The 15,726-nt window shown below is 47.1% G+C and overlaps 1 protein-coding gene across 1 annotated transcript in view; it reads right to left on the bottom strand.

Moving 5' to 3' along the window:
• The window catches only part of nup160 (nucleoporin 160), a 427,529-nt gene that overhangs the window by 43,162 nt on the left and 368,641 nt on the right, over nucleotides 1-15,726 (bottom strand). The window contains exons 11-14 of the mRNA XM_072592866.1: nucleotides 12,645-12,713; nucleotides 8,498-8,581; nucleotides 6,436-6,606; nucleotides 3,027-3,126 (exon numbers count right to left, since the gene is read on the bottom strand). Coding sequence (XP_072448967.1) covers nucleotides 3,027-3,126; nucleotides 6,436-6,606; nucleotides 8,498-8,581; nucleotides 12,645-12,713 — 424 coding nt within the window. The remainder of the gene's footprint in view (nucleotides 1-3,026; nucleotides 3,127-6,435; nucleotides 6,607-8,497; nucleotides 8,582-12,644; nucleotides 12,714-15,726) is intronic.

The raw sequence follows: 15,726 nt of genomic DNA, 5'->3' as shown, positions 1-15,726 counted from the left end.
CAGTAAGATCATGGTTAATCTATTCATGGACTCAGCCCCACCACTCAGTAAGATCATGGTTAATCTATTCATGGACTCAGCCCCACCACTCAGTAAGATCATGGCTAATCTATTCATGGACTCAGCCCCACCACTCAGTAAGATCATGGTTAATCTATTCATGGACTCAGCCCCACCACTCAGTAAGATCATGGTTAATCTATTCATGGACTCAGCCCCACCACTCAGTAAGATCATGGTTAATCTATTCATGGACTCAGCTCCACCACTCAGTAAGATCATGGCTAATCTATTCATGGGCTCAGCTCCACCACTCAGTAAGATCATGGCTAATCTATTCATGTGCTCAGCTCCACTTACCCACGTTTTCATCATATCCCTTAATTCCTTGAATTTTCAAAAAAGTATCTACCTTAGCTTTAAACTTCTTCCCTGGGCAAGGAATGCCATAGATTAACAACCCTCTGGGTGAAGAAGTTCTTTCTCAGTTCAGTTCTAAACCTGCTTCCTCTGATCTTGAGGTCATGCCCTCTTGTCCTAGTCTCACCAACCAGTGGAAATATCCTACATATCTCTATTTTACCAATTCCCTTCATAATTTTATGTGATGCTATAAGATCCCCCCTCATTCTTCTGAACTCCAATGAATATAATCCCAATCTACTCAGCCCCTCCTCATAAGTCAACCTCCGGAATCAACATAGTGAACCTCCTCTGCACCCCCTCCAGTGCCAGTACATCATTTCTTAAGTAAGGAGACCAAATCTGTGCACAGTTCTCCAGCTGTGGCCTCACCAGCACCCTGCACAGCTGTAACATTACCACTCGGCTTTTAAACTCAACTCTTTTAGCAATGAAGATCAAAATTCCATTTCCCTTCCTAATTACATGTTGCACCTACAGACCAACCTTCTGTGATTCATGTACAAGGACACCCAGATGGTGCAACTTTTTACCATTCAAGTAATAATCTATTTTGCTGTTACTCCTACCAAAATGTGTGAATTCACATTTACTAACATAGTATTCCATCTGCCAGACCTTTGCCCAAGCACTCAATGTATCTATAATCCTCTTCAAAGTTTCACAATTCTCTGCACACTTTGCTCTGCCACTCATCTTAGTGTCATCAGCAAATTTTGACATTGCACACATGGTGCCCAACTCCAAATCATCTATATAAATTGTAAATAATCACGATCTCAACACCACTAGCCAGTGACTGACAGCCAGAATAACACTCACCCATCCCACTCATTGCTCCTGTCAGCTAACCAATCTTCTATCCATGCTAATACTGTATCCCTAACATCATGCATCTTTATCTTATGCAGCAGCCTCATATGTGGCACCTTGTCAAAGGCCTTCTGGAAATCTAGGTTCACCACATCCACTGGGTCCCCGTTGTCCACCTTGCTTGAAATGTCTTCATAGAGTTCCAAAAGATTGGTGAAGCATGACCTGCCCTTCATGAACCCATGCTGTGTCTGTACAATGGGACAATTTCTTTTGAGATGTCCTGCTATTTCTTCCTTGATAATAGACTCAAGCATCTTCCCCATGACAGAGGCTAGGCTCACTGGTCTATAACTTTCCATCTTTTGTCTACTTCCCTTTTTAAACAGTGACGTCACATTTACTATTTTCCAATCTGCTGGGACTGCCTCAGAGTCCAGCGAATTTTGGAACATTACCGACAGTCCACCTGCTATTTCTCCCGCCACTTCTTTTATTACCCTGGGATTCATTCCATCAGGGCCAGGAGAATTTATCTATCCTTAGCTCCAGGATGCAGAACTGGGCTGAGAAGTGGCAGAATGGAGTTCAACCTGGAAAAACGGGAAATGATTCATTTTGAAAGGTCAAATTTCAATGCAGCGTACAGGGTTAAAGGCAAGATTCTTGGCAGTGTGGAGGAACAGAGGGATCTTGGGGTCCACGTTCATAGATCCCTCAAAGTTGCCACGCACGTTGATAGGGTTGTTAAGAAGGCATATGGTTTGCTAGCTTTCATTAGTAGGGCGATTGAGTTTAAGAACTGGGAGGTTATGCAGCAGCTCTATAAAGCCCTAGTTAGACTAGACTTGAAATATTGTGTTCAGTTCTGCTGGTTCCATTACAGGAAGGACGTGCAAGTTTTATAGAGGGTGCAGAGGAGATTTCCCAGAATACTGCCTGGGCAGGAGGGCCTGTCTAATGAAGAAAGGTTGAGGGAGCTGGGGCTTTTCTCAGGAGGAGGATGAGAGGCGACTTGATAGAGGTGTACAAGACGGTGAGAGGCAGAGATAGAGTGGATAGCCAGGGATCTTTTTCCCAGGACAGAAATGGCTCTCACAAGGGGGCATAATTTTAAGGTGATTGGAGGAAGGTTTAGGGGTGATGACAGAGGTAGGTTCTTTACCCAGAGAGTGGTGGGTGTGTGGAATACACTGCCAGCGATGGCAGTAGGAGTCAGATACATTAGGGGCATTTAAGCGACCCTTGGATAGGCACATGAAAGATAGTGTAATGAAAGGTATGTAGGCTGGTTTGATCTTATAGTAGGATAACAGGCCGGCACAGCATGGAGGGCCGAAGGGCCTGGACTGTGCTGTACTATTCTATGTTCTATTGCCGGAATGTGGTCAGGGCCTGTAGCTTGTGCAGTATTTAGTGTCCAACCATTTCTTGTCATCACACAGAGTGGATCAAACTGACTGAAGACTGTATGTGTGATGTTGGAGAGCTCCACATTCTCACTTGACCCTTCGGGCTGAGAACTGTTGCCAGTGTTTCAGAGACGTGATCATGGACCCCCATCATTAACAGTTGGGATACTTGTGAAGTCACTTCCTCCCGGTTACGTGGTTAATTGTCCACCAGCTTTCATGACTGGATGTGGCAGGACTGCAGAGCTTAGATTTAATTCACACTGCAATGCTATAAACCAAATCATCAAGAACCAGTAACAGGGACAAGGTGAGGAGACATTAAAACTAACAGGGAACCCAAAGCTACACATTCTTTTTGGACCATTTTTAACTCACCATCCGTGAGGGAACACTCGTCTTCCAGAAACAGACACTCGTCTGAAGACATGTAGAGATGATCAATGGCAAGGCAGGGGAAAAAGAAAGACAGAAATCCCTGCCAAGAAAACAAAGCAAAGAGTCAACACTCCTGCAATTCAAGGATGGTTCAGATCATTTCATTGGGTTACTCATGAAATTCAAACACCGTCCCTATGTCCCAGCGCTGACCGACGATGGGGCGTCACCCTGAAACACCATCCCTCTGTCCCAGGGCTGACCGACGATGGAGCGTCACCCTGAAACACCGTCCCTCTGTCCCAGGGCTGACCGACGATGGAGCGTCACCCTGAAACACCGTCCCTCTGTCCCAGCGCTGACCGACGATGGAGGGTCACCCTGAAACACCGTCCCTATGTCCCAGCGCTGACCGACGATGGAGGGTCACCCTGAAACACCGTCCCTCTGTCCCAGTGCTGACTGATGAGAGGGTATCACCCTGAAACACCGTCCCTCTGTCCCAGTGCTGACTGATGAGAGGGTATCATTCTGAAACACTGTCCCCTCTGTCCCAGTGCTGACTGATGAGAGGGTATCATTCTGAAACACCGTCCCTCTGTCCCAGCGCTGACTGATGAGAGGGTATCACCCTGAAACACCGTCCCCTCTGCCCCAGCGCTGACTGATGAGAGGGTATCATTCTGAAACACTGTCCCCTCTGCCCCAGCGCTGACTGATGAGAGGGTATCATTCTGAAACACCGTCCCCTCTGCCCCAGCGCTGACTGATGAGAGGGAATCACCCTGAAACACTGTCCCTCTGCCCCAGCGCTGACTGATGAGAGGGTATCATTCTGAAACACCGTCCCCTCTGTCCCAGCGCTGACTGATGAGAGGGTATCATTCTGAAACACCGTCCCTCTGTCCCAGTGCTGACTGATGAGAGGGTATCACCCTGAAACACCATCCCTCTGTCCCAGCGCTGACTGATGAGAGGGTATCATTCTGAAACACCGTCCCCTCTGCCCCAGCGCTGACTGATGAGAGGGTATCATTCTGAAACACTGTCCCTCTGTCCCAGCGCTGACTGATGAGAGGGTATCATTCTGAAACACTGTCCCTCTGTCCCAGCGCTGACTGATGAGAGGGTATCATTCTGAAACACTGTCCCCTCTGCCCCAGCGCTGACTGATGAGAGGGGATCATTCTGAAACACCGTCCCTCTGCCCCAGCGCTGACTGATGAGAGGGTATCATTCTGAAACACTGTCCCCTCTGTCCTAGCGCTGACTGATGAGAGGGAATCACCCTGAAACACCGTCCCTCTGTCCCAGCGCTGACTGATGAGAGGGTATCATTCTGAAACACTGTCCCCTCTGTCCCAGTGCTGACTGATGAGAGGGAATCACCCTGAAACACCGTCCCTCTGTCCCTGTGCTGACTGATGAGAGGGTATCACCCTGAAAAACCATCCCTCTGTCCCAGCGCTGACTGATGAGAGGGTATCATTCTGAAACACTGTCCCTCTGTCCCAGTGCTGACTGATGAGAGGGTATCACCCTGAAACACCATCCCTCTGTCCCAGCGCTGACTGATGAGAGGGTATCATTCTGAAACACCGTCCCCTCTGCCCCAGCGCTGACTGATGAGAGGGTATCATTCTGAAACACTGTCCCTCTGTCCCAGCGCTGACTGATGAGAGGGTATCATTCTGAAACACTGTCCCTCTGTCCCAGCGCTGACTGATGAGAGGGTATCATTCTGAAACACTGTCCCCTCTGCCCCAGCGCTGACTGATGAGAGGGTATCATTCTGAAACACCGTCCCTCTGCCCCAGCGCTGACTGATGAGAGGGTATCATTCTGAAACACTGTCCCCTCTGTCCTAGCGCTGACTGATGAGAGGGAATCACCCTGAAACACCGTCCCTCTGTCCCAGCGCTGACTGATGAGAGGGTATCATTCTGAAACACTGTCCCCTCTGTCCCAGTGCTGACTGATGAGAGGGAATCACCCTGAAACACCGTCCCTCTGTCCCAGCGCTGACTGATGAGAGGGTATCATTCTGAAACACTGTCCCTCTGTCCCAGCGCTGACTGATGAGAGGGTATCACCCTGAAACACCGTCCCTCTGTCCCAGCGCTGACTGATGAGAGGGTATCATTCTGAAACACTGTCCCTCTGTCCCAGCGCTGACTGATGAGAGGGTATCACCCTGAAACACCGTCCCTCTGTCCCAGCGCTGACTGATGAGAGGGAATCATTCTGAAACACTGTCCCCTCTGCCCCAGCGCTGACTGATGAGAGGGAATCACCCTGAAACACTGTCCCCTCTTCCCCAGCGCTGACTGATGAGAGGGTATCATTCTGAAACACTGTCCCTCTGCCCCAGCGCTGACTGATGAGAGGGAATCACCCTGAAACACCGTCCCTCTGTCCCAGCGCTGACTGATGAGAGGGAATCACCCTGAAACACCGTCCCTCTGTCCCAGCGCTGACTGATGAGAGGGTATCACCCTGAAACACCGTCCCTCTGCCCCAGCGCTGACTGATGAGAGGGAATCACCCTGAAACACTGTCCCCTCTGCCCCAGCGCTGACTGATGAGAGGGAATCACCCTGAAACACTGTCCCCTCTGCCCCAGCGCTGACTGATGAGAGGGAATCACCCTGAAACACTGTCCCCTCTGTCCCAGCGCTGACTGATGAGAGGGTATCACCCTGAAACACTGTCCCCTCTGTCCCAGCGCTGACTGATGAGAGGGTATCACCCTGAAACACTGTCCCCTCTGTCCCAGCGCTGACTGATGAGAGGGTATCATTCTGAAACACCATCCCTCTGTCCCAGTGCTGACTGATGAGAAGGTATCATTCTGAAACACTGCCCATTTCCCTCTGTCCCAGCGCTGACTGATGAGAGGGTATCATTCTGAAACACTGCCCATTTCCCTCTGCACAAATGTTGCCAGATCTCCAGAAGCATTGCCATTATTTTCCTTCGTTCAATTCTCTGGTGTGTTATATGAAGGATAAATACATTGATGCTTGAGGGACAGTGAAGTATTTCTCTCCCCTTTGTTGAGATTGCGTTTTGTGCTGTTGGGCTTAGACCCGAGGGGGGAGGCAACAACTCACTTTATAATCTCTTTGGAAAGACAGCATCTCCAACAATGCAACACGGACACAGGGCTGCAGAGAAATGCCAGACAATACTCTACTGTAGACCTTATACCCACAACCCATTAACTCAGAGCTGTGCCACTAACATCATAGCTCAAACATGATCGTAAAGTTATACCCCAGCTACGTAGACAACTTATTACATGAGATTTCTGTACTGAGTCACTTCTATGGTGGGAGAACAGGCAGTAAAACTCTTGCCAGGCTTCTGTTAAAGACCTTTCAGACAGATGCTGGTACCAAGCCCTCACCTTTTTCAGCAGGCACACCATATTGGTGCGTGCATTGACGAGCAACGCGAGGGGTCGTGCCAGGGCCTCCTGGTACTGTAGGCAGCAGGCATAGAACTTGGACCAGAATTCCACCTGCAGCTGACGGTAGACCTCCTGCGAGAACTCGTACTCAGTCACACTACTCTGAATCTGAACACAGTGAAAACATTACGAGAGGCAGCAAACCACAAACTCCACAAGAGAACACTTTAACTAAATGACACAGATCAAAGCTTCTCAATTCAGTCATCAGGCATAAAAGAATCTTCTCAGTCAAATTAATCCATTCATGCTCCATGCGGGGAGAATAACCCCAATGTATTGCCGAATGTGAAGGAATACAAACAGGCAAGATGGCCTCCCTTCTAGCACACTGATAAAATAATATGTTAGAAGCTCTGATAGAACATAGAAGAATACAGCGCAGTACAGGCCCTTTGGCCCTCGATGTTGCGCCGATCCAAGCCCACCTAACCTACACTAGCCCACTATCCTCCATATGCCTATCCAATGCCCGTTTAAATGCCCATAAAGAGGGAGAGTCCACCACTGCTACTGGCAGGGCATTCCATGAACTCACGACTCGCTGAGTAAAGAATCTACCCCCAACGTCTGTCCTATACCTACCACCCCTTAATTTAAAGCTATGCCCCCTCGTAATAGCTGACTCCATACGTGGAAAAAGGTTCTCATGGTCAACCCTATCTAACCCCCTAATCATCTTGTACACCTCTATCAAGTCACCCCTAAACCTTCTTTTCTCCAATGAAAACAACCCCAAGTGCCTCAGCCTTTCCTCATAGGATCTTCCAACCATACCAGGCAACATCCTGGTAAACTTCCTCTGCACCCGTTCCAGTGCCTCCACATCCTTCCTATAGTATGGCGACCAAAACTGCACACAATACTCCAGATGCGGCCGCACCAGAGTCTTATACAACTGCAGCATGACCTCAGGACTCCGGAACTCAATTCCTCTACCAATAAAAGCCAGTAAGCCATATGCCTTCTTCACAGCACTATTTACCTGGGTGGCAACTATCAAAGATCTGTGTACATGGACACCAAGATCCCTCTGCTCATCCACACTACCAAGTATCCGACCATTAGCCCAGTACCCCATCTTCTTGTTTCTCTTACCAAAGTGAATCACCTCACACTTACCCACATTGAACTCCATTTGCCACCTTTCTGCCCAGCTCTGCAGCTTATCTATATCCCACTGTAATCTGCCACATCCTTCCTCACTGTCAACAACTCCACCGACTTTGGTATCATCCGCAAACTTGCTCACCCAACCTTCTAGCCCCTCCTCCAGGTCATTTATAAAAATGACAAACAGCAATGGTCCCAAAACAGATCCTTGTGGAAACACCGCTAGTAACTGCACTCCAAGATGAACCTTTACCATCAACTACTACCCTCTGTCTTCTTCCAGCCAGCCAATTCCTAATCCAAACCTCCAACTCACCCTCAATGCCATACCTCCGTATTTTTTTGCAGTAGCCTACCATGGGGAACCTTATCAAACGCCTTACTAAAATCCATATATACCACATCTACCGCTTTCCCCTCATCTACCTCCTTAGTCACCTTCTCAAAAAATTCAATAAGGTTTGTGAGGCACAACCTGCCCTTCACAAAACCATGCTGACTATCCTTGATCACATTATTCCTATCCAGATTTTCATAAATCCTATCCCTTACAATTCTCTCTAAGACTTTGCCCACAACAGAAGTGAGACTCACTGGCCTATAGTTACTAGGGTTATCCCTACTCCCCTTCTTGAACAAGGGAACCACATTTGCTAGCCTCTAATATTTGACAAAGAAAAGTTGAGAAAAGTAACATTTTAATTGGTAGACTTGAAACTAAGAGAAACTATGCTGCATTTTAAATACAGAATTAAACCAAGATCGATGAGTACAGGCTACACTGTGTGACATCAATATAACACGCATTGTGTCACACTGCAGGTATTCATGGAACAAGCACACACACGGATTTAAAGATATTAAACTTTAATATCTCCAACATTACCGCATTTTCCACAGCTAACGTCACTTCCTTCTTCAGCCCGTCCATGGTTGGGTCCACGATTCGGTCTGCCCCTCGACAATATATCTAAAACAAAAAATTTAGAACAGGTTCCGTCATTGGGTTTCAATGGACTGGTGCTGTGTTCCTTCCTGAATCAGACTTGCAACTGGCCACAGCACACCCAGGAAAATACTAGATTCTGTAAGGGGACACAAGGACACTCAATAGCCTGGAAAAGCAAAGAAATATACATCAGAAGCTTGTGTTTTGATCAAACACAACCACAGTTTAATACGCCAATGCAGCAAAATGGATTTGGGTGTACTTGATAGCAGAGTGAACTGGATACAGACCTTCAGGTGCCTGCCATCTTTAGACAGGGAATTTGTTGTAACTACTATTTGGAATGAAGATCTATAACAGGACATGGAAAAGGGGAAGAGAAAGTGCCAATGATTATTTTGAATCTTGTGACAAAAAGTTTGCAGTTAGGGCAACTAATCCGGAGGCTTTTGGAGGCTGCTTGAGCCATATCCTAGAGTGCAAGTTCAACAGTGAAAGCATCTCTCAGGGGTTTCCCACCTCTCGTGCAAAGAGCCAATGTCTAACTTTTGTAGCACTATTCAGATTCTCAGGATGTCCCAGCAAACCTCACATCCCAAGATGTGCCTTACAACATGTAGCCACTATTAGTGCGTAGGAAAAACAGGAACTAATTTACACACAGTAAGTTCCTACCAGTAATAACAGAAGTATTGTCCAGATCAGTGCTCCCAGTAATTTTCTTCCTGGCTGCATGGGACTCCGAGACTCGCGTTTGGTAGGGACTGACCTCAATGCTATCTAGCAAGCTTTGAGAAGATTTGTAAGAGCTACACCAAAGATTAAAACACTTAGAAGACAAATCACACCACTCAAAAAAAAGGCTTCATCCGAAGGCTCACTGAAGACGTTACCTAGTATGGTGACGAAACATCTGAAAATGAGCCTACCAGCTCAGTGAGCAAACCTACATCAATGCTGCGATCGTTGTGCTGACACCACATGCAGCACCTGTGCATACTCAGCTTAAAGAGAACAGGGGTCCAGCGAATTTGTTGAAGCCAAATCTCAAATCATCATGAGAGGATGTGTGCACAGCTGACAGGGCTTGAGGAAGGGCCAAGCTCCCTGTCTCAGTCTCATCAACAAAATTAATTCCAATAAACTCTGACCCTTCATCAAATCAGCAATATCAACTGGAGGCATTTCAGGGCCCAGCAAAGATGCCAGAGGCACTCCAGTTGTTACAACTCACCAACCTGAATGTCACCCAAACATTGTTACTCTCTGCTGCCCACTGGTTAACTCAATCCTTTACCCATGGCACCAAGCCTAAGATTGAAGACATGGTCTCAGAGTTCTCCCATCCCATATCTGGATGTTGTTCTGCACCCTTTGGTGACCCAATAGCAAGAAAAGAAATGAGCTATGAAATGACCCTTCAGTCCCACTCGTCCATGCCGACCAGATATCCCAACCCAATCTAGTCCCACCTGCCAGCACCCAGCCCATATCCCTCCAAACCCTTCCTATTCATATACCCATCCAAATGCCTCTTAAATGTTGCAATTGTACCAGCCTCCACCATATCCTCTGGCAGCTCATTCCATACACGTACCACCCTCTGTGTGAAAAAGTTGCCCCTTAGGTCTCTTTTATATCTTTCCCCTCTCACCCTAAACCTATGCCCTCTAGTTCTGGACTCCCCGACCCCAGGGAAAAGACATTGTCTATTTATCCTATCCATGCCCCTTCATAAATTTTGTAAACCTCTATAAGGTCACCCCTCAGCCTCTGATACTCCAGAGAAAACAGTTCCTACCTGTTCAACCTCTCCCTACAGCTCAAATCCTCCAACCCTGGCAACATCCTTGTAAATCTTTTCTGAACCCTTTCAGGTTTTACAACATCTTTCCAATATGAAGGAGACCAGAATTGCACGCAATATTCCAACAGTGTCCTAACCAATGTCCTGTACAGCCGCAACATGACCTCCCAACTCCTGTACTCAACCCTCTGACCAATAAAGGAAAGCATACCAAATGCCTTCTTCACTATCCTATCTACCTGTGACTCCACTTTCAAGGAGCTATGAACCTGCACTCCAAGGTCTCTTTGTTCAGCAACACTCCCTAGGACCTTACCATTAAGTGTATAAGTCCTGCTAAGATTTGCTTTCCCAAAATGCAGCACCTCACATTTATCAGAATTAAACTCCATCTGCCATTTCTCAGCCCATTGGCCCATCTGGTCCAGATCCTGTTGTAATCTGAGGTAACCCTCTTCGCTGTCCACTACACCTCCAATTTTGGTGTCATCTGCAAACTTACTAACTGTACCTCTTATGCTCACATCCAAATCATTTATCTAAAATGACAAAAAAGTAGAGGGCCCAGCACCGATCCTTGTGGCACTCCACTGGTCACAGGCCTCCAGTCTGAAAAACAACCCTCCACCACCACCCTCTGTCTTCTACCTCTGAGCCAGTTCTGTATCCAAATGGCTAGTTCTCCCTGTATTCCATGAGATCTAACCTTGCTAATCAATCAGTCTCCCATGGGCAACCTTGTCGAACACCTTACTGAAGTCCATATAGATCACATCTACTACTCTGCCCTCATCAATCTTCTTTGTTACTTCTTCAAAAACCTCAATCAAGTTTGTGAGACATGATTTCCCACGCACAAAGCCATGTTGACTATCCCTAGTCAGACTTTGCCTTTCTAAATACATATACATCCTGTCCCTGAGTATTCCCTCCAACAACATGCCCACCACTGAGGTCAGGCTCACCGGTCTATAGTTCCCTGGCTTGTCTTTACCACCCTTCTTAAACAGTGGCACCGTGTTAGCCAACCTCCAGTCTTCTGGTATCTCACCTGTGACTATCGATGATATAAATATCTCAGCAAGAGGCCCTTCCTTTGGCAGCACATTCCATACAAGTACCACCCCCTCTGTGTGAAAAGGTTGCTCCTTATGTCCCTTTTCAATCTTTCTCCTCTCACCTGAAACCTATGTTGTCTAGTTCTGGCCTCCCCCACCTCAGGGAAAAGACCTTGTCTTCTCTCTGGAGCTTCATTCTATAATCTTCTCTTCATTCACAGCATGTGGCGGCCACTGGCATGTGGGCCAGCATTTATTGCCTGACCCTAATTGCTTGAGAGGGCAGCACTGAGCTGCCTCCTTGAACTGTTGTAGTCCATTTGCTATAAGTAGACCCCAGCTCCTTGACTTGTCCGACCTGCCTATCTTCTTTTCCACCTATCCACTCCACCCTCTCCTCCTTGACCTATCACCTTCATCTCCTCCCCCACTCACCCATTGTACTCTATGCTACTCTCTCCCCACCCCCACCCTCCTCTAGCTTATCTCTCCATGCTTCAGGCTCACTGCCTTTATTCCTGATGAAGGGCTTTTGCCCGAAACGTTGATTTCGCTGCTCGTTGGATGCTGCCTGAACTGCTGTGCTCTTCCAGCACCACTAACCCAGTACCATGAGGCAAGCAGCTCCAGGATCTTAAACCAGTAACAACCAACAGTGACATAATTCCAAGTCAAATAAACAGGCTGCTTTGACCTGGATGGTGTCAGGTGTCTCTGGGGCGGTTGAAGCTGCACTCCTCCAGGCAAGTGGGAAGGATTCCATCACACTCCCAACTTGTGCCTTGTAGATGGTGGACAGGCTTTGGGGAGTCAGGAAGCGAGTTACTTGCTGCAGAATTTCTCAAGTCGAACCTGCACCTTTGATCCAATTAAATTTCTAGTCAACAGAGATGCCCAGTGCCTCAAGGACATTGGTGCAGAGGTGAAACTAGACTTTGGTTGATGGTGGTAGACATTCAGCAATAGTAATGCTGCTGGTAACATCATGGAGAAGCAATCAGATCTTACCGTCATCAACTGGCATGTCCCAAGTCAGACTTGCCTGGGTCCTCGAGTCACTCACCATCGAATGCCCAAACCAACAGGATGTTCATGGCATAGACACACAAATACAAACCTTGCTCAAAAGCACTAGCTTCCTGCTGAACCCAGGCTATGATCTCAGTTAGAACACTATTACAATAAAGCAGCAAAGTTTTTCATCGAAAACGGGACTAACCTGCAGAGCTTTCAGCAAGGCTTGAGCTGCAAACCGGCCTGGGGCAAAGAGGTATTCCAGGTAGGCTTCCTGTTGAGAGATCAGCACTTTTAATTAGTCAACAACATGTACTTGCACACAGTCTTTCAACGTGTTTAACTTCTGCATTTTCCAGGAGACGTGCTTGACAAGAATTTCACACTGAGTCACAGGGGGATCAGGATATACCAGAATAAAGGGTTAAGGAGAGGGCAAGAAACCTTGAGGGACGCAGGGAGGGAATTGTAGGGCCTCAGCTGTTGAAGGCACAACCACAAAAGGTGGAAAGAAGGAAGTGGGAGGCACATAGGCACTAGAGAGGTGTGAAGACTGGACAGACTTGAGTGAGGTTAGACATGGGTTCAGCAGTGAGGTTTAGTTCACTGTGGAAAAAACAAGAACAATGAATTTCAGCACATGAAAAAGGCCCTTCAGCCCGCCAAGCTTGTGCTGATCATCATGCTTTAACTAAAATAAAAAGAAACCTTCTGCCCTCATCCACTCTGTATCCCTCTATTCCCTCCGTATTCATGGAACCACCAGATACTTCTTAAATGTCACCAACATGCCTGCTTCCAGCACCTCTTCTAGCAATGCGTTCCAGGTTCCCACCACTCTCTGCATGAAAAACTTCCCTCATACATCTTCCAACTGTGAATCGGTGTCCTCTTGTAATTGAAACTTCAACCCTGGGAAAATGCCTCTGACTATCCACCCTACCTATGTCCCTCATAATTTTCCAGATGAAAAGCATTTCATTAACAAAATGGCCTAATTCATCGGCTAAGGAACAGATCTGTCATTGGCAAACTGGAGCCTGGGGTTAGGGAGATACTGGGATGGCGCCTTTTAAAGAGGAAGGAATTTGGACAAAATCAATCTACATCCCCACCGGGCATAAAGATAAGGCAAACAAGTCCAGTGATCATTGGATTACTGCTAGCTAACATTTCAGGGAACCCCAAAGTCTTCCATAAACACGAATAGTGAAAGGACAGTACAGAGAAGGGATGGAACCAATCACAACCTGAAAAAGGAACCTAAATGTGGAGAAAGTGAGGATTGCCGATGCTGGAGAGTCAAAGTTGAAAAATGTGGCGCTGGAAAAGCACAACAGGTCAGGCAGCATCCGGTGAGTCGATGTTTTGGGGTCTGAACACAGAAGCAGACGTGACAGTCAAGGCACAGAAGAAACATTCTGTATCTGACTTCATCAAGGGTTCTGCTGGCAAGTCCCACTGAAAGAGAAGTTGGTTAAGACCCTAGATGGCTGAGGTTGGGGGAGAGTGAGTATTAAATAGGCTAGCTACACTTAACATTGGTAAGTTCCCAAAATCAGAGAGGATGTATCCATGGATACCAAGGGAAGTCAAACGTGGAAATTGTGTAAGCACTGACTACAATTTACCAACCCAGCTTAGATTCAGGTGTTGTGCCAGAGGATTGGAGAATTGCACACGCCACCTTGTTAAAAATAAAGCTGCATGGACAAACCAAGTCAGTTTAAGTTTGAGGGTGGGAAAGCTTTCAGAAATGATAACCCAGGAAAAAAAATTTAATAGTTATAGAGATGTACAGCACGGAAACAGACCCTGTGGTTGAACTCGTCCATGCCGACCAGATATCCCAACCCAATCTAGTCCTACCAGCCGGCACCCAGTCCATATCCCTCCAAACCCTTCCTATTCATATACCCATCCAAATGCCTCTTAAATGTTGCAATTGTACCAGCCTCCACCACTTCCTCTGGCAGCTCATTCCATACACGTACCACCCTCTGTGTGAAAAAGTTGCCCCTTAGGTCTCTTTTATATCTTTCCCCTCTCACCCTAAACCTATGACCTCTAGTTCTGGACTCCCCCACCCCAGGGAAAAGACTTTGTCTATTTATCCTATCTATGCCCCTCATAATTTTGTAAACCTCTATAAGGTCACCCCTCAGCCTCCGACGCTCCAGGGAAAACAGCCCCAGCCTGTTCAGCCTCTCCCTGTAGCTCAGATCCTCCAACCCTGGCAACATCCTTGAAGGGTCCAGAAAAGATTTACAAGTTTCACAACATCTTTCCGATAGGAAGGAGACCAGAATTGCACGCAATATTCCAACAGTGGCCTAACCAACGTCCTGTACAGCTGCAACACGACCTCCCAACTCCTGTACTCAATACTCTGACCAATAAAAGAAAGCATACCAAATGCCTTCTTCACTATCCTATCTACCTGCGACTCCACTTTCAAGGAGCTATGAACCTGCACTTCAAGGTCTCTTTGTTCAGCAACACTCTCCAGTATTTTACCATTAAGTGTGTAAGTCCTGCTCTGATTTGTCTTTTCAAAATGCAGGACCTCACATTTACCTAAATTAAACTCCATCTGCCACACCTCAGCCCATTGGCACATCAGATCAAGATCCCATTGTACTCCGAGGGAACCTTCTTCATGGTCCACAACGCCTCCAATCTTGGTGTCAAACTGCAAAGATGCTATGTTCACATCTAAATCACTTATATAAATGACAAAAAGCAGTGGATCTATTAATGACATTGACTTGGAAACTTGGACTAAACTTGGAAGTAATGAGAGTTTGAGGAGGACAGTGATGGACTTCCAAATACAGAAGCTAGTGGAATATGTAGACATGTGGCAGATGGAATTGAGAGCACAGAAGTATAAAGTGATAGTTTTTGTCAGAAGGAACATGAAGAGACCGTATTAAATAAAGGATACAATGACAAAGGGGGACAGGACCAGACGGTACCCCAGCCCAGTTGACCAGCTCCTACTGCACAGCCACACCCATATCCGAAACCTCCACCCCAACTGTGCCCCATCCCATCCTCCTAGGCTCTGGTCCACACCTCTGATTCCAGCATCCTGTGTTTCCAACCCATTCACCCGCTAACTGAGTCTGCCTTCCTTACACAAAAATACACAGCTCCTATCCACTCTCCACCGAGATATATATAATCCTCCTTGATCCAAAAGTACCACCTCAGCGCGCACACACAAACACAGGGACCGCTAATCCAGGTGAAGAAGAACGGTGGGGGGTGGGGAGCCTAGATCA

This window comes from Chiloscyllium punctatum, chromosome 22 (assembly GCF_047496795.1).
Source record: "Chiloscyllium punctatum isolate Juve2018m chromosome 22, sChiPun1.3, whole genome shotgun sequence".
Taxonomy (NCBI): domain Eukaryota; kingdom Metazoa; phylum Chordata; class Chondrichthyes; order Orectolobiformes; family Hemiscylliidae; genus Chiloscyllium; species Chiloscyllium punctatum.
Note: the sequence above shows the minus strand (reverse complement) of the source record. Positions and strands in the feature narration are given on the sequence as shown.